The sequence below is a fragment of the Hyperoodon ampullatus genome, assembly GCF_949752795.1.
Source record: "Hyperoodon ampullatus genome assembly, chromosome: 2".
NCBI classification, from domain to species: domain Eukaryota; kingdom Metazoa; phylum Chordata; class Mammalia; order Artiodactyla; family Ziphiidae; genus Hyperoodon; species Hyperoodon ampullatus.
The window spans coordinates 158526438-158553445 of NC_136915.1; the positions used below are offsets into that span (position 1 = coordinate 158526438).

At 45.3% G+C, this 27008-nt stretch overlaps 1 protein-coding gene across 1 annotated transcript in view; it reads right to left on the reverse strand.

Moving 5' to 3' along the window:
- The window catches only part of LAMC2 (laminin subunit gamma 2), a gene marked incomplete at its 5' end in the record, with an annotated part of 62150 nt that overhangs the window by 10699 nt on the left and 24443 nt on the right, over positions 1–27008 (reverse strand). Inside the window, 14 exons of the mRNA XM_079726808.1 lie at positions 466–615; positions 1707–1786; positions 2839–3044; positions 3356–3512; positions 4522–4667; positions 6728–6973; positions 7835–8017; positions 8643–8861; positions 11712–11824; positions 15149–15338; positions 16626–16748; positions 17546–17682; positions 20525–20623; positions 24636–24771. Of these exons, the coding sequence (XP_079582934.1) occupies positions 466–615; positions 1707–1786; positions 2839–3044; positions 3356–3512; positions 4522–4667; positions 6728–6973; positions 7835–8017; positions 8643–8861; positions 11712–11824; positions 15149–15338; positions 16626–16748; positions 17546–17682; positions 20525–20623; positions 24636–24771 (2185 nt within the window). The remainder of the gene's footprint in view (positions 1–465; positions 616–1706; positions 1787–2838; positions 3045–3355; positions 3513–4521; positions 4668–6727; positions 6974–7834; positions 8018–8642; positions 8862–11711; positions 11825–15148; positions 15339–16625; positions 16749–17545; positions 17683–20524; positions 20624–24635; positions 24772–27008) is intronic.

Genomic DNA, 27008 nt, shown 5'->3' on the forward strand with positions numbered 1-27008 from the left:
CATCCTGTTAAAAGTATGTGGTCGGGATTATTGGAAGAACCAGACGAGATGTGTCCCTTTCCACAGTTTAAACACAGACCTTAAAGTTTATACAGGTTGGGTCAGAAAAATTCAACCCAAGTTCCCTAATTTTTTTTTCCCAATTCTTGATCATATGAATATATTATGTTTATCTGTGCCATGCCATCAGATGAGTGTACTCACATCCTTTAAACACCACAGACGGTGACCGTATCTCCAAATATACAACCTCTCAATCAAAACACAAACTTTACTTAGGTTAATCAACCTTTTCTTCCAGCCTTAAAGGCGTCTGTTTTCCTCCAAAGTAATACCCTCATCCTCTCGTCCCTCTTAGCATTGATGTACTTCTAAAGAAACACAGCAACCCTCAGACGTGGTTTGCATTGAACCCTGGGAGAGAGTGGATTATATTGGCCCGTGTGAGGACCCGTTGAAACGTACTTTCCCACAAGCCCTTGCACCACGGAGCCGTCCAGCCTGCTGCTTCCGCCTCCTTCACTCAAAGCCTTGCGCGCCAAAGATAGGGCTTGTTGGGTGTAGTCCTCGGTTTCCCTGGCCAGTTGTTCCATGTTATTGGCTGACTCAGCGTGGCTGAAAGGATCAAAAACCAAGAATTTGAGTTTCCACGGCAAAGAGCTTCCTTTGGGGCTTTTATTTAAATGAAAGGAGAGGAGTAAGGGAAATGGTTGGACTAGAAAAACCAAACAGAATTGACCCAGATGAGATGGAGCTCCTCTAATAGAGGAGCTATCTCGAAGCAGAGGGTGTTCTGAGAAGTAGCCTCATGTCCTAGACTTTTTTGGTCATCTTCTCCATTTATGGCATAATCAGTGGAAGCTATGGAGATGGGTGGGAGAAGTCTCAGGGTGATAAAATATTGCATTTATAAACTGTTTTCTGCAGGAGAAACCCCTAGGTTTTATTCCATTCAGGAGCCAACTCCCTATTTAGTTTTGCTGCATCTCTAAACTGAGCCCACCACTAAGGGGGACAAAGCCTGTCAATAAAAGTCCCCCAGTTGCTTTTGTCCTCCTGGTTCTAGAAAGCGATGGAAACGAGCTCAGGAGGCACCGTGCGCTGCAAGAACACAAGCCAGCCCCCTTCTGCTAACAATTTCATTTGGGATTAGCAGAGCCTGCCACCTTGCTGAGCCCTCGGCCAAGAGCAAACCTCTTCAGCATGGTAGGATTTATAGTCAGGCAAGAACTAAGGAGCTGCCCGTTATCACTGGGGGCCTGCAGAGCCGGTTTTCAGGAGGACGTTCCCCCTCTGCAGACTTGGCCCCCACAGGCCAGCAAACAGCTCGCAGCTACTTGTTCCCAGGCTTGGTGTGGGAGCCTGGGAGTCCCTCAAAGGTGCAAAGCATTCTTTTCCAAGGGCTGATTCATTTGATGGGGCCCAAGGAATTACACCTGACATACACCAAAGCCATGCTGTCGAGTCATAGAGAAATCTGCGAAAGAAACACCCCCGCCCCCAACTCCTGCCAAGTGACCTTGCCCAGTGGCCACCTATATATACTAAAAGCCAAGGGGTTAAAAAAATGGCTTCAGGGCAGGGGGATGGCTGCAAAGGAGCCTGGAGGCAATGAATATGGTTTGGTCCTGAATACCCCGCAGCGCTGTTCAAGTCTGGCCTTGCAGAGGTGGTCTGAAGCAGAGGTGCCCTCCAGTACTGCTCACCTGTCTGCCAGTCTCATGGCCTCCTGAGCTAGACTTTTAAAGCTGTTTGGCCCCATATAGTGCTCTGAGGGAGGAACGTCCTGTGGAAAAAGGACAATTGGTTAAGGCTCTGCCGTGTGCCTACATATGAGCCATGGAGCCTAAGCAGGTTCTGCACCTGTCAGGGCCACTTGTCATTAGTCACACAGCATTCTACAACGTGACACGTCGAGTCCCTGGTCACGATGGTCATTACATTAAAAAATGTATAGACAAGAATAAAATAGAAATCCAAGTTTAAAGGAAGCCTGTATATAGATAGAGATGAATTTTAAAATATATACATGTTTATATTTGCATATGTATTCAAAGTCCAGTAGAACATAGACCAAGTTTTAATGATAGTTATTTCTTAGCAATGAGACCATAGGGGATTTTTATGTATTTTCTGAATTTTTTACAAAGGAAAATCAATACACACTATTTTTAAATCCTTCATTTTCTCAGCATAATATCTGATTATCTTCCAGTTTTCTTTATCCACCTCCTATCCACCCACTTACATTATCACCACTGCCTTCTTTATTTAGAACGAGAAGAGTGCTCATTCAAACCTCTGCCTCCGACCACACTACAAACTACGTCATTAAGAAAATCATACTGGCAACATTTTTTTCCCCTATTTTAAGAATCATGTCGTTATTGGCCTCCTTCCTTCCTTTCTTCTTCCTTCCCTTTCTTCCTTTTTCATCTGTTCTTTATTTCTTTCTTCCTCTCTCTCTCTCTCTCTTTCTTACAGCAAACATTTATCACAGCCACACATTGTGCTACGGGCTGAGAATGTAAACATGAACAAAATTGAGCCCTGCCCTCTGGGAACTAACAACCTAGAAGATTTGCAGAAAGAAGGGAGAAGAGACGGCCAAGATGAGGCTATGGGTAGCAAGAAATGAACTAGGAGAGGAACATAGCACAGTAAAATGGGAAACTGCAGGAAGCCAAAGAACATAAAGAAAGGTGCAACTGCTGCAAGGAAGAGAAGTCTAACTTCTGCCAGAGAGACCAGAAAACCTGAGAGAAAAGGTGAGCCTGTGACATGGGCTGTCTTCCATCTCAGCAATGACTCTCAGCCCCCTAACCCAGCACCACCTACGGTGTTTCGCAGGGCAGCTTCACTTTCCTCCAGGCTCAGGCGCATCTGAGTGATGAGCCTGTGAGTATCCTGAACCCGGTTCTGATGCTGGCTGCCCAGGGCCCGAACTCTTTCCACAGTCATCTTGAGGTCATCCAGGCGGTTCTGGTAGCTATTCTCTTGGCTCCTGGCCTTGGCCAACTGGAGACTGAGGGATCTAATAGCACCTGAACACCAACAAGGAAAGGGAGGATAAGCATTTTGGGGGCCAAGTTGTCAAACATAATGGAGGGTTGAAAAAGTGACTTTGAGTGGCTTATGGCAAAATGGTGAAAACTCAACATATGAATGCATGCAACTGCTCTTTTATCTCCATCATTCAGATCCCAGGAGAACATCACAGACAGTCCTTCCACCTCCGCAAGGGCTAGGCAGAGACATCTGCTGAACTGTTACCACCGAAGAGTCTGTGACCTAGTGTATTGCTTTCTAGGACTCTGAATTCTCTCCTTTGTGAAGGGAAATTGGCCTTCATCACCTTCTGAAACCTGGGCTTCTCTCAGAATGTCCCGAAGGGTCTGCTCAACCCGCTGCATCCTGCCCTCCAGCTCTGTGTTGGGTACTGCACCACCGCCACCCTGAGCCTTTGAAATCAGGGTCTCCAGGCTCTGGAGCTGCTGCATAAACTGATCCATCTGAAACCACACAAGGAAGAGGATTAGAACAGGTGACAGAGTTCATGGTCAAATAGCAGGTACCCAGGGGCTAGTAGCTAAAAGCCCAGAAATGCTTGGCATGTCATGTTAAAGTTCAGATTCTAGAGCCTAGACTTTGAGTCTGAATCCTGGCCCCACTACTCACTAGCTGTGTGACCTTGGGTAAGTCATTTTCTTTATCCATAGGATGGGGATAATAATAATAATATCTCACAGACTTATTACTTGGACTAAATGAGTTAGTATTTGTATAGTACTTAGAACAGTGCCTGGAATAAAGTGCTACAGAGGGCTGGTTAAATAGATAAATTTGGAAAAATAGGTTGAGTTTGCTCTACATTTGGGTTCTGTTTGGGCCCTTTCCTCCCCCACCCTTCACCCCAGTAAAATATTAATTAATAATTAACAACAACAACATCAATTTCATTCTTCTCTGGAATTTGAATGAGAAATTTCTGGAGACTATTCCTGTTTTGACAGCCTTGACACCTCTGGACTCCTCATATCTTTTATACGATTATGTCTTCTTCATTTGTTTTATAAGGACATCTCTTGGGAAAAAATCCAGCTAGAAAGTGGCATATTATAATGGAAAGAGCACTGAATTCAGAATCAGGGGACATGGATGGTATTCTCGGTTCCACCTGGCCATGTGACTTTGAAAAATTACACATTTTTCAAAACTTTGTTTGCTCAGTGAAAGCTGAGATCAGAACGCTTTTCCTTCCAATTTGACTAAGTTACCATGAGTACCGAATGCGGCAGTATCTGCAAAAGGGGTTTTGAAAATGGTAAATATAAGAACATAAGCCTGAAGTATTTTTACTAGTATATGGAAGTTGTTTTAACATAGCAATTTTTAAAGAAAGAAATAGTAATCCCCACCCCCATCCCCAGGAATCTAGGAGAGTCCTGGATTTGTGACAGAACCACCCAGGAGACACTTCAAGATTTTACTCCTGCGGTGAGGTCTGGCTAGCATTCACACCTGAATCTTCACTTGATTATAGCAAGCTGGACAGATGGTTAATGCTGCATGCTCACAGTTGAGGCCGCCAAATCCTGGCTTGCAAACACAGCTGCCATCACTTCTACACTCCACGGGCTCCGAGCCCACTGGGTTGCAGTTGCAAGCTAGAGAAAAAAGACAGACAAACAGGAAGCTTTCATGTCAAGCTAATTCCAGAAACTGGAGGTATAGCAAAGATAAAAGGAAGATTGAGTCACCAAGGGCAAAGAATCCTTCTTTGCCCTTGTTGATTCATATTGTGTTAGATTCATTTCTTGGCTATGCCTCCAAGCACATTCCCACAATACAGAGAGGTCTTCGGAATCATCTGGCAAGTTTGTTTGGGGTGTGTGACTGGATGAAGAGACACTACAACTGTTCATCCTTTCTAGTGGCACTTATTTACTTCCTCCCATTAAATCATAAGCCTGTTGGATATTCTGCAGACATTCTGGCTTTGCTCACAGGGAAAATAACATTTCTTCTGGGCCCATATGTGCCAGAAGTAGACATCTCTCTGTATATTACAGATGAGGAATATGAGCTCAGAGAAGCTGAGTAATTTGACCTAGGACACACAGCAAGAAAATGGCAAGCTGGAATGAGAACCTGGCAAGAGCCAGTGATATTTTCCTTCTGCGGTAAAGCAGTACCTTTATTCAATCAAATTGATTCAGTACCACTATGTTGTCATGTTCTGTTCTAGGAGCTGAGGATGTAACAGTGGGTGAGACACTACTCTACTGGAGTGATTCTTTGGGCTACTCCACCTTCAGTGCTCACAAAACACTTGGTAGTATGATCATATGTCTAAGCGTACTGTCATTATTTGCTTACATATTTGTGTGTCTTCCTTATTAGCATATGAGCTCTTTGGGAGCTGGAGCTGATTTATTCATTATTATAACCTCGGTATCTAGCTCCACACTGGGTACACGGTAAGTGCTTGATAAAAGATAGTTGAGTGAAAAAATGTATGGTCTAAAGGCAGTGAAATCTCTATTCATAGCACCTTATAGATGGAATTATATAGTTTATAGTGTGCTTTCTCATATGCTACTTTATCTTTGCAACCACTTTGAGTAAAATATTAATCATCCATATGAGGAAACTGAGGCTCAGAGAGATTAATTGGCATGATCAGCGCAATACAATAGGTGTGTTAAAAAAAACTGGACTTGAACTCAGTACCGCTGATGTCATGTGGATGCTTCCTATCATAGGACATCACAGCTAACCCACAGGCTGGGTTCAGGGCAGGTGGAATTCGTGCCCCTGGGTAGAAGCTCCAAGTTGCACAGAGGTCCTCAGCATTTCTGGGGCTGAGGACACTGGTGTGAGTTGTGGGGGGTGGCTCTGGGCTCCCTGCAGACCTCCTGGGGGACCAGGAGTCCTCCAATCTCGGTCCCCAAAGGCACTCTGAACCTTAAAATGAGGAAGCTCCTGAGTTCTGGGCACCAGGGCTGGTCTGGGACCTTTGTGACCTAGGGGTGAGTCTGTGAGGCAGGCCAGCTCCCTAGAATGGAATTTGCCTCTAGAATAGAACATGTTCGAAGGCTTGAAAGAAGGGCTGAGCAAGAGGCCTGATCTGCACATTCATGCTTTGATCTGAAGCGGCCCCGAGGAATGCTCCACGGGAGCTACTGCTTTGAAGCCCAGTCTCCTTAGGAGACGTTTGGACTGTTACCTTTTTGTACATCAATCGCACTGACTTCCTGAGAGGGTCTCTTCAACTTCTTTACAGCCCACTCCCCTCCCACTTCAGTGTGTTCAGGCTTAGTTTCGAGCCCTTTATCATCTTCCGCTTACGGGTCTGGCAGCCCCACCCTGCCTACCAGCCTCCGGACTGGGTGCTGGAAGCAGCCCCATTTCATCTCCTCTTCCACTCTGGAGCGTAAACCTGACCTTTTGCACTTGTCCCGCCCAGTTTTAACCCTTTCAACACCCTCCAGCTCTGACTCCAGAGCCCCGATGCAGGGGACACTGCTCTTAAGACCTCTGACAGGCGAACGGTCCAGGCTGTTCACGAGCCAGTCGGTCAGAGAAACCAAAGTAGCACCGCGATGTTAACCTGCTGTTGGCCTTGCTGATTCGTATGTTCTTACACGTGTACACACACAGGCGTGCACGCACGCACACACACGCACACACAGGCTGTGCAATCCGTCTAGGGGTGCAGTCCTACCTCGACACTTGTCCACTGGATTGGGAGCCAAGGGGTCCCCAAAGTAGCCTGCTTTGCACTGGTCACAGTGTGTACCGGCTGTGCCGTGGAGGCACTTCAGACACCTGCCCGTCAGGCGGTCACAGTTCCCAGAGGCACTGGGGTCCACATTGTTGTTGCACTGACAGGGTTGACAAGGCCTCACTGGGCCGTGTTCCCCAAAGGGGTCCCCAAAGTAGCCATCAGCACAGAGCTCGCAGCGGGCACCTGGAAGGAACAAAGAGCCAAGCCCGAGCGATCATCCACTGGCAGTGAAACCAGACGCAGAGGACAGAAGTACAAATAGCCCTCTAGAGGAGCTTTCCCCCATGGACCCCAGAACAGTAGCTTCAGGAATGGGAGCCCATGGCCAGGGCCTGGCTCTTCCACTCCACGGTGGTCACAGATTTTAGAACACAAGCGCCACTAGGAGCCTTCCTGCCAGTTAACTAGCTGACTGGGAAAAAGTCAGATTGAGACCCATACCACCGAGACTGCTGCTGAAGATAAACTCTTCTTTCAGACTGACCAGCAGAGAGATCCGACATTTATAAGGCCACTAAGTTTTCCTGCTTCACCTTGGTTCATTTTTTTTTTTTTTTTTTTTTTTGCGGTACGCGGGCCTCTCACTGCTGTGGCCTCTCCTGTTGCGGAGCACAGGCTCCGGACGCGCAGGCTCAGCGGCCATGGCGCACTGGCCCAGACGCTCCACAGCATGTGGGATCCTCCTGGACCGGGGCACGAACCCGTGTCCCCTGCATCGGCAGGCGGACTCTCAACCACTGTGCCACCAGGGAAGCCCACCTTGGTTCATTTTTAAAAACTTAGTTAAACCCTGTATTTCATCTGAAAACTTCATCTCCTAATTACAGACCTCCTAAAACAGCTTTAGATGTTTCCTCCCCGTAACTGTACACTCTGCCCTTCCTCAATACACTTCAGCTCTTGGGCATCGACAAGCTATCCTTATCTTTAAAATGAGCCCATTTAGACTAGCCCTGAGTAATGAAAACTCCCTGGGAATCCCTTGGAATAGAAGCTATCCTTGCAGATTCACGGCATCAGGACAGGGCAGGCAGCTGGCCTCACCAGTGACGCCGTGGGGACAGTTATTGCACACCACCTCTTCTGTCTCGGGCATCACAGAGCAGCTGAACCCATTGCGACAGGGGCAGGGCTTGCAGCTGCGGGGGTCACGCGGGTCGTTGTAGAAACCAATGGGGCAGTCAGCACACTCGATGTCAGGGTTTTCATCCCCTGAATAACAATCTCCTGGGAGGCAGAGGAAGAATGGAGGAGCAGAGAAATGAGCAGGGTAAAACTGTACACTTGCTTTAATACGCATGACATGTGCAAGTCAGAGCTTAGTAACTCACAGCCTGCCTTTCTGAAGCTTTCCCCAGAGTGCCTGAGTGCTGGCACTCTGCCCTAGTACCAACTCTAAACATGGCCACGACCCTGAATCTCACCCTCACTCTCCCAGGCTAAGCAGACATACACTTCCTTTACGATCCATAACTTAACACTGCTCCGCTGTCCCCCAAGGCCTGACACCATTTGTCGGCACATTCATTCCAGTCCTGACATTGCCTCTGATCTCCCCGTACAATGCTTGCAACTCGACACCAATTCCCCCACCCAGCACTGAACCATGACAGCCATTTCCTGTAACCTAGCACCTTTCTCACAACCCTGTGGCATTTCCATACTGAAAAGGATTGAGTGTAATAAAGCGCCATGTCCATCTTCCCTGACTCCAGCCCTGCTTCCCTTAATCCTTTCCCATCTCTGAAATGAGTTCAGGCATGGTCTTTCCTACACAGCTCTCTCTTCCGCGGGAGACCTCAGTCACCTGGCTGTGCCCCCAACCATCTGGTCCAGGTGTCATTTCACTCACCTGTGTCTGGATCACAAGCCCCTCCTCCTTGGCAGTTACATGGAATACAGGTGCCAAAAGGTCCCAGTCTGGCTGAATCTCTTTTGTAGCCAGAAGCACATTCCTGGCAGAACTGTCCCTTGTACCCAACAGGACATACACATTGTTCAACCCATAGTGCTGGGGCTCCAGAGATGGGGCGAGCTGAAATCAGGGTCACATTGTCAAGGTACCCAGTACCTGCAAGAGAGGGAACACTTTAGAAGCAGCAAGTGGTAAGGTCCAAGGATCTAAAGTCAGGCCTCTCATTGGATTTTATTTTTCTTAACTCCTTGATGCAATGAAAATTCATATTTTTAAGGCAAGACAAGAAAAATTTAAACATGAAACTTTTTCTCTGCCCTTTGGCCTCCTCCTTCCCCTCTAGTTGCATTGTACATCTGCATTATGTGTTAACCAGATCTCCCCTGTGGCAGAAATACCTGCTCAACCATAAAGATCAGTTTTTCTCCTTCTGGCACCAGCCATGTAACTCCTTAGACAATAACATTCCTTTGTCAATCTTTTAAGGGGTCATGATGACCCACTACTCGCCTTGTATGTGCAGACATCTTTGGTGAACTTTATGTACAATGCCAATATAGCATTTTCTTTAAAGATAACAATTAGCGCAGAACAGACTGGTCAGACGACCTGGGGAGATACTGGGCCGCACCTAATGGAAGTTCTTAGCTTAAATACTTGCTTATGACCTTTTAATGTTACTAGCTATATTATATGCTGCCTATTTTACAAGATTATTGTTTCTTGCATTACCAAATGTGTGATTGAGCCTCAGATAAAATTAATGATGATTAGGCAACTTGAAACAATTTGATCAAATATATAGTTCTGTAAGATTATAATCATGCATAATAACTCTGGATATGGGAAGAAGCAACAAGAGGGAACTATTTTCTGGACCAGAACAGACTAGAAAGACAGGCGGTCCAGAGGCTTTTGGCTACTGTTAACTGAACCTAGTCCAGTAATAGCACGTTCCGTGGCCTGTCAATGAAATCCTCGCCTGACCTAGGAATGTGCATTCCTAGCAATTGGTCACGAAATGCTTCCCAAACCTTGGTTGAACTTAAGACTGAAAGGGAAGGGATTATAAAATAAAGAATGTTGCCCACTATCCACTTCTACAAGAATCAAGTCTTTAGCCACTGCAGTCACTGACCTACAGTACATCCTGAAAGGAATTCAGGGTGAAGATCAGGATGTGGCACTTTGTGCTCTAGGAAACCTGACAGAACTGGCCCTCAGATAGTTAGATATTTTCAGGAGAAAATTTTATGAACCCAGTTTCTTGCATCTTCCCGTACTTAGAAAAGCACTTAAACCATTAACTAAGGTATCTGTTCCTTGCAAATAGCAGTAACCTTCTACCAAAATGTGTGCTTGATTGCACGTACCCTCTTCCCAAATCACATATATACTGGCTTCCCCCTTTACCTCTTTGGAACAGTCTTCAGAATTCTCTGAGAGACTGTCTTCTGGGTTATAATTCTCATATTGGCTCGAATAAGATTTTCCATTTCTTTCTTAGATTGACAATTTTTAAAAATTTATTTATTTTATTTTTGGCTGCATTGGGTCTTCGTTGCTGCACGTGGGCTTTCTCTAGTTGCTGCGAGCAGGGGCTACTCTTCATTGCAGTGTGTGGGCTTCTCATTGTGGTGGCTTCTCTTGTTGTGGAGCATGGGCTCTAGGTGCGTGGGCTTCAGTAGTTGTGGCTCACAGGCTCTAGAGCGCAGGCTCAGTAGTTGTGGCGCACGGGCTTAGTTGCTTCACAGCATGTGGGATCTTCCCGGACCAGGGCTCGAACCCGTGTCCCCTGCATTGGCAGGCAGATTCTTAACCACTGTGCCACCAGAGAAGCCCTCTTAGATTGACTATTGATGAATTTTTTTCATTGATAGCCCTATCAAAGACAGTTGGTATTCACTCACTATGCCATGCATAAAGATATAGTAGTTCATCATGACTGACTGCATAGGCTCTGGTGTCAGAAAAATCAGGGTTTAAATTCTGGCTCAATCGTCACTATCTGTGTGAATTGGGCAAGTCACAAAACACCTCGATGACTGTGTTTCCTCAACAGTAGAAGAGAAATGACAGTGGTATCTACCTCCTATGTTTCTTGTGAAATTAAATGAGATAATGCATGTATTGTAGTGTGCTTGGCACATAGTAAAGATTCAATAAATTGTTAGTAAGCACCTTTTCTACTTCCTGCTTTTTTCGCTATATCAGTGACATGGAAATGGTGCATGCCAGCCATGCTTCCTTTTTACATGGGTGCTAAAGAGCTTAAGGAGGTCTCATTTAAATAATCCCAATCAAGGGCTTCCCTGGTGGCGCAGTGGTTGAGAGTCTGCCTGCTGATGCAGGGGACACGTGTTTGTGCCCCAGTCCGGGAAGATCCCACATGCCACGGAGCGGCTAGGCCCATGAGCCATGGCCGCTGAGCCTGCGCGTGCGGAGCCTGTGCTCCACAACGGGAGAGGCCACAACAGTGAAAGGCCCGCGTGCCGCAAAAAAAAAATAATAATAAAAATAAAATAAAATAAAAATAATCCCAATCAAGATTAGGAGTACCCAACATAGTACATAGTATATAGAAGTTCAATAATAGGAATTAACAGAATACATGATGATATCCGAACGTGGTAGCACCGAGTATAATCCCAAAGGAAAGTTACTCAAGAAATAAAGAGAACAATGTTGTAGAAGCGATTTCCGAGCTAAGGGAACGTGCCTTTTGCTGTAGGTTATCTTCTTCAAATAATCAGCTTTAATCTAAATTCAGAGGCTCTTTAGCGAGGAAGCATCATTCATTCTTCATTGGTGCTGACCTCTTTTCAAGAAACATTCCTTCTTAACAACTTCTTCTAGAATGTACAAATCTAGACCCAATCAGAGACTCGATATCAAAACCATTAAGTAGTTTGTTTAATTGTTTGGAGACTGTCACCACCTTAGAGAGCTGAAGCAAATTAAATTAAAACCTAAGAAGAGAGAAATTCATTTCTTTTAGCCACTTACTGTATTCTCCATAGGTAGCTCGGATCCGCAGGGCTGTGAGGTTCCGCAGTAACCTCCGATACTCAAAGTAACTCAGCTGGGGGCTCCAATTACTGCTTGGATTTTCATTTAATCTGCATGATTTAAAAGCAAAAGCTGAAAAATCCAACTCTTATCAAATCTTATAATGCGTATACCCGATACAAATTATGCCTGAGAATGGGGGAATAGCTAAGCCCCTTCACAGCCCTGCTTGTACGGGGATGAAGGACTGGTAGCCACATCCTCATAGGCACAAGCCTGGAAATTTCTCACTCCATGGGGAGTGCAAGCCCCACAGGATTTGATGGAGGGCATCCCAGTGCAGGAAGCCGAGCTCCTGGGGTCACAGCATCCAGTGCTGGTCCAAGTCCTCAGAGACCACTTTCTATTCTTGGTCACATAAAACCTAATAGCAGGAACATCTCTGAGTTCCAGAAGCTCTGATCCTCAAGAGCCATCATTCATTTTTGGTTTTGTTGTTTAAATGATTTGTAATCTGAGCACATTTCACCTCCTATTTTCAAAAGTCAGTTTCCACCTTCTACACTGTCCACAACTAATACTTCCTAGTTTGGCATCATGTTGCCTCAGTGCATCACATCACCAGCCCTTGTACTATTCTTCTTTATGTTGTTTTGATTTCTACTGGAATAGCTCTTCCAGGAACAATACTAACCCTTTTGTTTCATCCACTGATTCGTGAAATAACCGTTTACTGTGCACTTGGTTTGAGCCAGAAGCTGTATCAGGACGGAGGATACAAAGACAAGTAGAGTGAGGTGATCAGTGTCTCCCAGGGGTGGCGGGTAAACAAATAATTATGATACAATGCAGAAAGGGCTATAACAAAGGCATGAACAGGATGCCATAGAAACTCAGGATGGACTGTAATTTTACCTAGGATTCTGAGAAGGCTAATACAAAGGAAAAACCTGTAAGCTGAATCTTAAAGAGTAAGTTTACCAAGCTGAGAAGGTGGGAATGGGTGTTCCATCGTGGAGAGCTGGGTGTTTGTATCGTTAGAATAAGTTGCACTCAGTTATTTAAGAACACATTGTGTGTGTGCTGTGGGTCTTCTATTCTCTATTACCTTTACCTCTGCCCTGGGGTAGGTCCCCAACAACCCTCACTCGAACCACTGTGAATATGTCCTGGTGGTTCAATTAAAGACCCTACACAAACTGTCCTCCACACAGTATTTGCACCCAGCCTTCACACCTGATCACGCCAATTCTCGACTTCCAATCTCTCAATAGCTTTCCATCATCTTGTAGGCATGGGCAAGATCTCAGCACCTTGACATGACATCCAAGAACCACCATGCTGGGTCTTTATCCAGCATTTTCAATCTTATCTGCCCATCTCCCCTATACACACTGTGTTCCAGCCATAAATACCGCTTATCAATCCCCTGTATTATGCCTTTCCACATTCCCACATATACTCACATGTACGGGTTGTACTGATTTTGTCCCTGGGAAAGCCCTGTGCTTCTTCCTGTTCTCAGTCCATACTGCGTCCTTAGTAATGCTTTTCCAGGCAGAACTAAGACTTTTTCCTCTCCTCCCAACTCCCCATGAGCATGCACCACCACTGAAGAGATTTTGTATTGTGTTATGTTTGCTTTTTGACATGTTACATATCCTACTAGACAAGAGCTCTTGAAGGACAAAGACCACGTATCTTCATCTTGAATTCTCAGCCTCTGACACAGTACTAAGCACTTAATAGGCACAGCCCCCTCCCCTGAACTCTCTGTACCCACCATTCAAAATTCCCATTCTAGAGAGAAAATATTTGCAAATGATATATTTGATAAGGGATTAATATCCAAAATATACAAATAACTTATACAACTCAACATCAAAAAAACAAAAAGCTTAATTAAAAAGTGGACAGAGGACCTCAATGAACAGTTTTCCAAAGAAGGCATACAGATGGCCAGCAGACACATGAAAAGATGCTCAACATCACTAATCATCAAAGAAATGCAAATCAAAACCACAATGAGATATCATCTCACACCTGTCAGAATGGCTACTATCAAAAAGACAACAAATAACAAGTGTTAGCAAGGATGTGGAGAAAGGGGAATGTTTGTGCACTGTTGATGGGAATGTAAATTGATGCAGGCACTATGAGAAACAGTATGGAGGTTCCTCAAAAGAGTAAAAATAGAACTACCATATGATCCAGCAAGTCTACTTCTGGGTATTCTTCTGAAAAAGACAAGAATACCAATTCAAAAAGCTATATGCATCCCTATGTTCACTGCAGCATTATTTACAATAGCCAAGATATGGAAAGTATCCATCAATAGTGGATAAAGAAGATGTGGTATATATGTATGTATGTATGTGTGTGTGTGTGTGTGTGTATATATATATATATATGCAATGGAATATTACTCAACCATAAAAAAGAATGAAATCTTGCCATTTGCAACAGCATGGATGGACCTAGAGGGTATTATGCTAAGTGAAATAATTCAGACAAAGAAAGACAAATACCATATGACTTCATTTATATGTTAAATCTAAAAAACAAACAAACAGAACAGAACAAAAACAGACTCATAGATACAGAGAACAAACAGGTATTTGCCAGAAGGGAGGGTGTGGGGGGATGAGTGAAATAGGTGAGGGAGATTAAGAGGTACAAACTTCCAGTTATAAAATAAATGAGCCACGGGGATGAAATGTACACCCTGGGGAATATAGTCAATAATGTAATAACACTGTATGGTGACAGGTGGTAACTAGAATTATCAGGGTGATCGTTTTGTAATGTATAGAAATATCAAATCACTATGTTTTAGACCTGGAACTAGCATAGTGTTTAGGTCAATTATACTTCAAAAAATATCCCATTCCACAGGATAACATGTAACCTCCTTAGACACACATGGGGCCATCCATGACCTTACCTCAGCCTCTTTCTCTGACCTCACTTCTCACTGTATTCCTCTCCCTGACCCCATGCTCCACTCATGCTTAACCACTTAGAATTTCCTAAATGTACGAAACTTCCTCAAACATACTTCTTCTGCCATGTTAACCTTCCCCCCTTTTCTTTCCTTAAAGAGTGGCCCTTCACTTGTCACGTCTTCTTGGGAAGCTTTCCTTGATCCCTCCAGTGTGAGTTACGGATATCTCCTGTGTGTGTTCAAAGCACCTGTGTCCACCTTATCCCTTACAAGCTGCACTGTAATCATCTGTTTATTTTTCTCCCCCATTAGCCTGTCCGGGGCTTGTGGGCAGCAATCATGACCTGTCTCAGCACATAACACCATGTTTGGTACATAAAAGGTGCTCAGAAAAGCTTGTTGAACCAATGAATGATGACTGGATGAACAAAGGAATCAGACTTCAGTCACAGTTTGCTCTCCTTGACCCACTTGTAGTCTCTCTCTTTACCTGAAAGTGTAAGTCTTGGTGATCCCGCAAGGCAGTGTCTTGCCAGGTGGAATCAAGGAAGCTGTGATCCATAGACCAGCACCTTCCAGGATCACGTCATGGGCGGATGGGTGTCTGCCTCCCCTGTCCACACGGTAGTCAAAAGACAGGCTTTGCCCATAGCTCACCTGTTGATTCCCAAGAAATTTGGCTGTGAAATAGAATTCGAAAAGATTGAGGTCAGTTCTGAGACTGGAGAAGCAAAGGAGTGAGTAAGTTTCCATCGATGTTGGCAATTTCTCTTGGGGTCCTACGTTACCCACCCATCACCCTTCCCCAGCCACCCTGCCAGAAGAGCCAGTTCATGGCAGTGGACATGGCCGTGCAGCTCTTGGCCACAAAGAAGGGTTAGTTACTGAAACGCTAAAAGGGCCTCATTATAAGACAATTCCATCCATTACATGATTCATAGCCTGGCCCCTATGACAGACCAATATGTAAAGATCCCAGGTCTATCAGCAATAATACCATTTGTTACATAATGCTTTCTAGTTTACAGAATACTTTCACTGACATCATCACATTTGATGGCAGTAATTCGTGGAGGTTGTCATTATTCTTCCCATTCAACAGCTGAGGGAACTGAAGTTTGGAAAGGTTAAGAGGCCACCTTGCCCAGGAATCACATATTAGCTAAGGATATGAACTAGGATTAAAATTCTAGCCAGAGGGGCTTCCCTGGTGGCTCAGTGGTTGAGAATCCGCCTGCCAATGTAGGGGACACGGGTTTGAGCCCTGGTCCGGGAAGATCCCACATGCCGCGGAGAAACTAAGCCTGTGTGCCACAACTACTGAGCCTGCGCTCTAGATCCCATGAGCCACAACTACTGAAGCCTGTGAGCCACAACTACTGAAGCCCGCATGCCTAGAGCCCGTGCCCCGCAACAAGATAAGCCACTGCAATGAGAAGCCCGTGCACCGCAACGAAGAGTAGGCCCCACTCGCCGCAACTAGAGAAAGCCTGCACGCAGCAACGAAGACCCAAAGCAGCCATAAATAAATAAATTAATTAATCAATTAATTAATTAAAAAAAATTCTAGCCAGAGCTTTTCCATCCAGCTTCTCTGACTAATGTATATTTTTAACATTTACAAGCAGTTTAAAGCTCTGAGAAATGCTTTCTTTTCACTTTTCCATCTGTTTCTCAGTAGACCCACAGATTTGACCACTGTCCTTATTTCTTGTCTTGGTGGGAAACCTAGAAACTTCCCATTTGACTGAAGTAGGGATCTGAACCAGGGTCTGACCACCTGGACACCCAGTTCTGCTGTACTGTGCCATGATTTTGTCAAAAAGGGCTGAAGCCCCAATTGTCTTCTGGAGATACTGCTGCCCAGAACACTAAGTGATAAGATGTCCACATTTTCTAACCCCATTTTTCTATCCTGACTTCTTAGTCTTCTAAGTTGGCTTCTACAGGAAAAATACCATACATACCAGGAGCTATAAAATAGACAGGGTCTGACTGTCGTGCTGAGCTAAACACATCTTGATGGCGTTGTGACCATTGGAGTTTTGCAGGAGACCCATTTCTTTGGACAGCCTTCCAGCCATCAACATCTGAAACACAAAAACAACCACTCTGCATTTGGACAAACCCCAATATCTACTGAGTTAAACAAGGCAAGACTTGATTGCTACTCACTAGCAGTGAGTAACAAGTGGGGATTTCTTAATGTTTCCACATTCGTGAACCATCCTCAAAACCCCCTATGCACCTCTCTACTTTGTATTCACCTTCACCCACTCCTGCCCTACAGCTGCTGTGACTTCTTGTCTCTGAGTCTGACTCTTGGAATAAGAGAGCATGTTTTCATCTGCCTATAATTTGTATTTTTATTTTATTTACATAAACAGGGTCTGGCCTTAGTGAGGTAAGAGGGTCCAGTATGTTCAAAGAGAAACTCAGAGTTGAAATCATATTAATCTCCTGTATTTTTAGAGTGTTTGTAGCTTGGTAACTAATTTCACATAAATTAACTCGTTTGGCGTATGTGAAAGTGGTATTATTAGTGAATGTGAATTCCAGGAAGACTCATGTTAAGCCCTTCAAGCCAAAAGAATGATTCTTTTGTAGTTTTAAAATAGATGGGATGGGAAATGCAGGGAGATGAAAATCTGGTCTCTTTTTAGTTATTTTTTTAAGTTATTCATAAGCTGGTCTGAGTAAACTATTCAGCTATAACTTTTACAAGACACTAGGCTCTTCCTTATTGCCTCACAAAATAATATACATTTAAAGTGAGAAGAGAGTTGCTAAAGATGACTCAAGGACCCCATCCTGCGGACGGAAGTCTATAAGCACAAAACCCTATACAACATTAGAAGCAAAAAACCTAGAAAACAGATCGCTTTACCTTGATGGAAGGTAGAGGTGATTTTATGGACACTGTAGTCTCCAGAGCTTTGGCAGCTGGCTGAATGCCCGTAGCAAAAACACTGGGTACAGCCCTCAGGGTTTCCCCCATCCAGGTGGTAGTAACCTGGTCGGCACCTGCAGTGATGTTTTAGAAATCAGGACAATATTATAGGTTATTTCTTGTCCCTATAGAGAATATGATGACTGATCATTTCTACTTTCTCTTCCACCCGGCCCATTAATTCCCAGAGGTGAGAAATACTAAGTTGCACATACCACCCCCCACTCCCAGACCCCCTGATGGACAAGTCACAGCTCCCCATTAAGAAAGCACAAAAGGGCTTCCCTGGTGGTGCAGTGCTTAAGAATCCACCTGCCAATGCAGGGGATATGGGTTCGATCCCTGGTCCAGGAAGATCCCACATGCCACGGAGCAACTAAGCCCATGCGCCATAGCTACTGAGCCTGTGCTCTAGAGCCCGCGAGCCACAACTACTGAGCCTGCACGCCTAGAGCCTGCGCTCCGCAACAAGAGAAGCCGCCACAATGAGAAGCCCGTGCACCGCAACAAAAAGTAGTCCCGCTCGCCGCAACTAGAGAAAGCCCGGGCGCAGCAACGAAGGCCCAACAGTCAATTAATTAGTTAATTAATTGATTGATTAATTTTTTAAAAAAGCATGAAGAATTTTCACTTTCTCTTGCTCTGGTAAAGCAGTATCACGTTTGACGTGATGGTCTGGAAACAGTGATTTTTCCCATCCTTGGTGAGGAATTGAGTGGGCAAGACGGGGAGGGGTGAGGTAGGGATATGCAGAGCTGGCCCTGTCCTGGAGTAAGTATTTAACGGGGGCAAAAGGGTGGGAAGTGGGGACCAGCAAAAGAAAGGCAAATGCTCCCGCCCCAGCACCCACTCAGCTGTACTGACCCCTCCCAGACCACACTCCCTGGCATTGCCCACCATCCCTGCCCCTTGTACCTAGGCTCTGACCCCCAGGGGAGGGGGCAGGTGAGGTTATGCCAAAAAAGGATGGCTAGAGGCTCCTACAAAAGCAAAATGTAGGCTGGCCTCCCCTCTGCTCCTAGCTCAAGCCCTCCGGTGACTTCTCTGAGGACCGCAGCTGGCAGACAAGTCCCGGAGGCTGGGGTCATAGAGAAGAGGGCAGGGGAAGCCAGGAAGGATTTGTTTTCTTCTCTGTTCAAGTTAACGACATCCTTCTACATGAAATAATGATAGTTTCAATTATCATTTATTTAGCACTTGTGATATGCCAGGCACCTTACTTATGCTCCCTCATTTAATCCTCACTACAACCTTATGAGATAGGAATTGTTATTTCCAATTTTCTTAGATGATAAGACCAAGGCCAGAGAGGTTAAGAAACTTGTTCAAGGTCATACAGCTGGTAAGTGGCTGAGACAAAATTCTAACTCAGGTATGTCTGCTGATAAATTACGTGGTCTAATCCACTGGACTATATGTCAAGAATATGTTCATTGTGCAAAATCACGGAAAAGCAGTTTAGCCGTGAACAACAGATGCTTCAGAAACCAGCTGTAAATAAATAAGTTGGGGTTTTTTTTTCCTATAGAGAAGGGGTTTAAAAAATCATTATAGTTTCTGTGGAGGAAACCTTCAGATTAAAAACCAAGGAAGGAAGGAAAGAAGGAAGGAAGGAGGGAGGGAGGAGGGGAGGAAAGAAGTTGGGGGCACAGAAAGCTTGGAGAGGGAATGATAAAGGAAGGGAGGTGGAGGGAGGGAAGTGAAGGGAATCGGGCAAAACGAAACCACAGTGTTTAAGGATGTACTTGGGTAATTAATTACGAAGAAAAGTAAGTAAGTCAGAATAGTGGTGACTTCTAGGAAGGAGGGAGGGTGTTATGAGGCTGGCATATTTTTAGCAAAGGTCTATTTCATATAATTGGTGCTGCTGACAACATTTTATGTGACTTTCTATTTCTGTGTTCTATTTTGAAATTGAAAATGCTTTCAAAAAGTGACTCCTTTTTTAACACTTAAAGCTATGTTTCCTCACCCCCACCCCCACCTCAGCAGCAAAGAACCCCCTGAAAACAAAAGCCAGGAATGTACCTGGCATTTCCTCTGCCCAGGGATACGAGACTGGCAGGATGCCAAAGAACTGCTTTCTTTCTTTTAAGGAAATAAGGGGGAAGCCTTTACCTCTGGGGCCTACCTCGCAGCCCTCTGCTCACAACAATCTCAGGAGAGGGAAGAGTTTTAAGTCTGGGTACAGTTTGTACTCAAGGAATTTCCTGCAGCAGCAACTGAAGGTGGATCGACCTGGTTGCACCACTTGTCCCAACGTGGTTTGGGACCCAAAGGGCTCTTACATCTCCCTCCCCCCAGTTCATGTGTGTGCATATAACCACCATCCCATCCCCGGTCCTTCTCAGCATGAGACGGTTATCTGTGGCCATACACTGCGATATTCCCACTTACTAAGATTTCCCCAACATGTTTAATTAGACCAGGCCTTTCCTGGGACCAGGTTGAGTCATGTGACCTCATCACAGCATACCACCTCGCATAGAGCACCTGGGATTCAGAGCCAGCTGGCCAGGGACTCACCGGGGTCCTGTGCCTCTGTCACAGCATAAACAGAGAAGGGACCCAGAGCAAAAGCTTGGAGTCCAGTGAGATTTGGGGTCTTGGTTGCACCTTTTTTAAGGTTTAGTTTTTGAGGGAAGTCCGAGTGGTTAAGGCTCTGTGCTTCCAATGCAGGGGGCACGGGTTTGATCCCTGGTCGGGGAACTAAGATCCTCCATGCCATGCAGCACCGCCAAAAAGTAAAATTAAACATAAATAAATAAAGCCTAGTTTTTGAGGACAGGGGGCAGGAAGAAGGTCATCAACATTTGTTAAGTGTCCCTTTTCCGTAATTGCACTCAGAGGATGAATTCTCACGCTAGTTGCCAAGGGACACCCTGCTGTGCCCGTAGGGTCACAGTTCACACAGACCTATCACAGCGCCCTCCGGTGACAGCTGGCTTGCAGACACAGCGGCCTGTGTCACAGGGCCCCGAGATGCCAGCTGGATCACAGTCACACTTGGAGTCTCTGAGAAAGAAGAAAAAGAAAATTAGGGATGTGTTTCCAAATACTTTGCAATTATACACCTGAAGATCAAGCACTCATAAGCAAATGTCACCAACTTGAGTCAATCTTTCATCTTCAGTGAGGCCTCTCTTAGCTATTCTTGTCCATGCTAATCTCTCTCAGAACCTTTAAGAATTCGTTTGTCCATGCTAGAGCTACTCAAAGTGTGGTCTGTGGCCAGCAGCCAGTCCAGGAACTGTTTGCTACCCAATCCTATAAAGAGGAGGGGGGCTTCCCTGGTGGCGCAGTGGTTGAGAGTCCACCTGCCGATGCAGGGGACGTGGGTTCGTGCCCTGGTCCGGGAGGATCCCACATGCCACGGAGCGGCTGGGCTTGTGAGCCATGGCCGCTAAGCCTGCGTGTCTGGAGCCTGTGCTCCGCAACGGGGGAGGCCACAACAGTGAGAGGCCCGCGTACTGCAAAAAAAAAAAAAAAAAAGAGGAGGGGTTTGCCCCAGAATGTAAACCACATTCATCACAAAACTGTTTAGTTTAGTTTGGTTGACAGTTTGGGTTCAGTTGACATTAAAAAAAAAAAAAGTTCTCATTTGTTTCCCTATTGTTTAATTCAGTGGTGTCTGCTTTCATCGTGATTGATTCCATCTACTTGCTTTTGGTTCATTTAGTTCTTTCTTCTGGTGACACTTCTATTGACATATAATTCATACCATGTAATTCACCCATTTAAAGTATACAATTCAATGGGTTTTAGTTGACCCTCAGAGTTGTGCAACCAGCACCACAACCAAGTTTAGAACACTTCTATTACTCCAGAAAGATACCCCGTGTCCTTTAGGAATCACCCTCATTCCCTCCCTCTAGCCCTAGACAACCACTGACCAACTTTTGTCTCTGTAGATTTGCCTATTCTGAACATTTCCTATAAATGGAATGGAACAACATGTGGCCTTTTGTGTTTGGCTTCTTTCACTTAATATGTTTTCAAGATTCATCCATGTTGACCCAATCCAAAAATGGGCAGAAGACCTAAATAGACATTTCTCCACAGAAGATATACAGACTGCCAACAAACACATGAAAGGATGCTCAACATCTTTACTAATTAGAGAAATGCAAATCAAAACTACAATGAGATATCATCTCACACCAGTCAGAATGGCCATCATCAAAAAATCTAGAAACAATAAATGCTGGAGAGGGTGTGGAAAAAAGGGAACACTCTTGCACTGCTGGTGGGAATGTGAATTGGTACAGCCACTATGGAGAACGGTATGGAGGTTCCTTAAAAAACTACAAATAGAACTACCATATGACCCTGCAATCCCACTACTGGGCATATACCCTGAGAAAACCATAATTCAAAAAGAGACATGTACCAAAATGTTCATAGCAGCCCTATTTACAATAGCCCGGAGATGGAAACAACCTAAGTGTCCATCATCGGATGAATGGGTAAAGAAGATGTGGCACATACATACAATGGAATATTACTCAGCCATAAAAAGAAATGAAATTGAACTATTTGTAATGAGGTGGATGGACCTAGAGTCTGTCATACAGAGTGAAGTAAGTCAGAAAGAGAAAGACAAATACTGTATGCTGACACATATATATGGAATTTAAGAAAAAAAAAGGTCATGAAGAACATAGGGGTAAGACAGGAATAAAGACACAGACCTACTAGAGAATGGACTTGAGGATATGGGGAGGGGGAAGGGTAAGCTGTGACAAAGTGAAAGAGCGGCATGGACATATATACACTACCAAACGTAAGGTAGATAGCTAGTGGGAAGCAGCCGCATAGCACAGGGAGATCAGCTCGGTGCTTTGTGACCGCCTGGAGGGGTGGGATAGGGAGGGTGGGAGGGAGACGCAAAAGGGAGGGGATATGGGAACATATGTATACATATAACTGATTAAATTTGTGATAAAGCAAAAAATAAAAAAATAAAAAAAAAAAAAAAAGATTCATCCATGTTGATTCAACCATGTATCAGTAGTTCCTTCTTTTTATGGCTGAATAAAATCCTGTCACGTGAATATACTAGTTTGTTCATCCATTCATTGGAATGGACATTTGGGTTGTTTCCACTTTTTAGCTATTATGAATAATGCTAATGTGAACATCTGTGGACAAGTTTCTGTGCAGATACGTATGTTTTCATATCTCTTGAACGTATACCTAGGAGTTAAATTGCTACTAGTTTTGCTGATTTTTTTTTTTTTTTGGTCGCAAGACTTTCTCGATGAAAAATAATCAGTATTTTCCTCATTTAATTTTAGCACAATCTCCTTGACTTGTGTAGACTAGAGCTTTGACTAATGACTGACTCATCAAAGCACCGGTATCTGTCACTGCGTTTGGCACATAAGCACATGTGTTTATCTCATGCATCTAAAACCAAGTCTGTTGTCTTTTCCCTACTGACCTGCTCCCCCCCTGACTGCCCCGTGACCCCAGCCAATCCTGCCAAGCCTGCATCTGACTCCTCATCCCTCACATTCCTCATCCAGTCAGATGTCAAGTCCCAACCAGCTTCCTGAAGATTTCTTTCCCAGTCTTCATCTTCCCACAGTATCCTCCCCATCTTGGTCCCTCTATACCATTATCAGGATCCTCTGAGAAACATGTGTTCAGCATCTGCTGGTGGCTAAGCACCAGGGGTAGTAAGAAATAGGAAATAGCCATGTTCTCTAGGAGTCTCAAGGCAGGGCAGATACATGAACAGCAATGGCAATAAAGCATAACGCCAGTGTAACTGAGCTGGAGCACCCTCTGCGTGCCTCTTCCTGCAGTGGTGAGCAAGACAAAGCCCAAGTGGGGCTTACATTCTAGTGGGAGAGACAGATAAACAGATGCATGTAGAAAATAAGAGACTGTAAAACAACAGAGTCAGAACACGGAGGGGTGGGGACTGGTCTGGAAGGCCTCTGTGAGGAGATGGACAAGGTGGGGATGGAGCCAGTGAAGCTCTGCATGGCTCTGAGGGAGGGAAGAGTGCTCTGGACCAAGGCCGAAGTCACATACGCTTGGCTCCTTTGAAGAAGAAAAGGAAGGCTGGGAGGGGGTGAGAAATGGAGCAGTAGCCTAAGGCCAAGGCTGGAGGGGGCAGGAGGGTCTTGCAGGGCCCTACCTGCCTAGATAAGAAGTGTGGATCTCATTCTAGGTGGGCAAGGAGCTAATGGACATTTGGGGCAGAGCTGGGATACAACACACTTCATATTTTACAAGGGTTTACAAACGAGAGACAGGGCCCAGGGAGGGGTCAGGGAGGTCTGGGACAGAGCAAGCCACATAAAGGCCCAGATGGTAAGAGAACTTGGGCCAGTGGTAATGGGGATGGTGCAGGCATGGCTGCTGGGTGGGTCTCATATGGGCAAGGGGCTGGAAACATGGGCAATGGGGAGGCGATTCCTCTGTGAGTGGCCTTCTAGCCAATGGCTTCCCTGCCAAGCTCCCCCTCCTCTAAGCCAGCCCAACACCCTGCCATCTCTGCATCTCTGTGGGTTGGTCATGTGATTTCTAATGTATGCTCCACCTTCTTCCAAAACGGAAGTTGAGGAGGGATAGAGAATGCTTCAAGCTAAAGGGGATTAAAATTATGCAGAAAGTTCTTCTACTCTGAGTCTGTTTATTTGAAACGAGTTCCAGGTTAAAACTTGAAGGACTCTTTACTTCCATCCTAGTTCATCTAAAGGAGGGGCAGTTGTCAGGGTGAAGACCACAGGCTCCAGAGACAAAACTCTGAGCCTGAATTTTAAGTCCACCCTCACCAGCAACACTGGGCATCTTACTTATCCTCTCACGATTTCAGTTTCTTATCTTTAACACAAGCATAAGGCTAATCCCAATTTTTTAGGATTATTGTGAGGGGTCAATGAGATGACCCTCGTGAGGTCCTCGAAACGGTGTTTCAGTAACTCAGTTACTCAGTAAATGTTAAGTGGCCCCTAATGTTGATACAATTGCCATTATTCACAGCGGAAGCCACAGTGACGGGGCAGGCACTTACAGGAGCCTCTGGTCTTGGGTGCACCCAGCCTCAGTGAGGGTGTGGAAGCCTGGCAGACAGCGGTCACACCTGTCTCCTGTCACACCTGGCTTACAGCTGCATCGTCCAGCATTGTCACATCGAGCGCTAAGAGAACCTGTGACCACAAGGTAGGGAAAAGGAAAGAAGAAAAGGACATATTTAATTTATGCAACATTAGGAAGAAAACATCACCCTATGGGTGCTTAATAAATACTAAGTAATAACCACCACCTGCTGCTTCTAGTAATTCTTTCACATTATCTGGATATGCATCCACCCACTAGGGAAAAGTCCTGACAGCCAAGGATAGCTTCTTCAGGGAAAGGAACAGAAATGACTCCTGAACGCATTATTATTTATATATCTACTCTGGTTTCAACATTAAGTAGTTTGTCAAATCCTTGAGATCTCAAGAAGGGACATTGGTGAATGAGCACTTCGGCCTCCACAAAGACAGGATGAGAAAGTGAGCCACATTCTCCCTTATCTTTGGCAGGCAAACGCCATCTTTTAAGGGGCAGTGCTTGTATGGTATGATTTTAAGAGTACAAAAAAGCCTCTTAACCAAAAGCACCTCTACCTACCTGGAGTGGCAGAAATTCTCACCCTTGGAGCATCACCCCTTGTAAGGAGTGAAGACCCTGTGCATTTTACCTGGTTTGGGGCACTAGAGTACTTGTCCTATGATTAATTTTTTTATAGACATGCTCTGTAAAATGGGACCTCGCAGACTGAGTATTGATGAAAGGCAAGAGGTGCTCAGGATAACAAAATGTGCCACTCTGGAATCCAGCCACCCCTCACCGCACCCCCTTCCACACCCCAGTTCCAGCCTCCATCTTCTCTCACCCGGACCCTGCCTCACACTCTTCCTCCCGCCTCCAGCCTTGCCTCCCTATGCTCCATTCTCTCTACAGAAGCCAGAGTGCTCCTTTTCAAACGGAATTCAGATCATATGACTCGTCTGTTTAAGTCTTCCAGTGGGTCCCCACTCTAAGCGGAATAAAGTGCAAACTCTGTACCACGGCCTACAAACTCGACCTCTCTTGCTTCATCTCCCGCTCTCCTTCACTGAGGTCCAGCCCCCCAGCTCCCCTCCCTGTTCCTGGAATGTGCCAACTGCTTCTCTCCTCTGGGCATTTGCACCTGCTTCTCCCTCAGCCTGGATGCTCTTTCCCCAGAACCTCCCCCCTCCTTGGCCCATTCTCAGCACTTAACATCTTGATTAAATATTACTTCCCTAGAGAAACCTTCTCTGACTCTCATATCTAAAATATCCACCCCACTGCTCCCCCAGTCCTTAGCCCTGCTTACCGATGACTACCTCAGCTTATGTTCCCTGCTGTATCCCCAGCACCCAACACAAAGAAGAGGCTCAGAAATCTGTTGGATTCATTAACCCTTAAGAAAGAGGATGTGGCTATTGTGAAAGGAGTTAGGAAAAAGCCAAAAGATGAGGTGGAAGGTGGCTCACCCACTTGATAACTTCCCAGCAGTTGGCGAAATTATAAAGTAATCCTTATATTCCAACTAACTGTGATAATTAGGCTATTCATAATCTGTAAAGTCAACAGAACTCTAGCCATTAGCTCCTTTTTTTTTTTTCTAATTTCTTACCAGTCTGTGAACTTTTTTTTTTTTTTTTTTGCGGTACGCGGGTCTCTCACTGTTGTGGCCTCTCCCGCTGCGGAGCACAGGCTCTGGACGTGCAGGCTCAGCAGCCATGGCTCACGGGCCCAGCCGCTCCGCGGCATGTGGGATCCTCCCAGACCGGGGCACAAACCCGCGTCCCCTGCGTCGGCAGGCGGACGCTCAGCCACTGCGCCACCAGGGAAGCCCCAGTCTGTGAACTTTTAATTCACTTGTGGATACAATTCAAATCAATAAAAGTACTGGCTCTGTATCTATAGCCGCAGGTGAAACATGAAATACATTAGTCACATTCACAGTTAGAGTCTGTGAAAGTCTCCATGTCAACTTTGCAACACTTGAAAGGGCCCTCGGTGATAATAACAGACACTACATTTTTTGAGCACCTGCTACGTGTGAGACACTGAATTGGGCGCTTTATATTAGCTCACCGTATCTACTGGTGAATTAAGAACTGATGGAAGGATAACAAATCCATTTGTGGATAACAGGGAGTTCTCGGAGGATCAGGCAGGTGGCGACGAGATCAGATGTGCAGTTTAGAAGGTCAACTCTAGAGCAACTGCAGGATGGCTTGGGGACAGGAGAGCAGCAGGCTCTCGGGGCAAAAATCCTCCCCTGACACGATGGCCCAGATTAGAGGAGTCTGGATGAGAAGGGGAGGAGGCACATGCTGTGAGAGCCACCGCAGATGTAGAATGA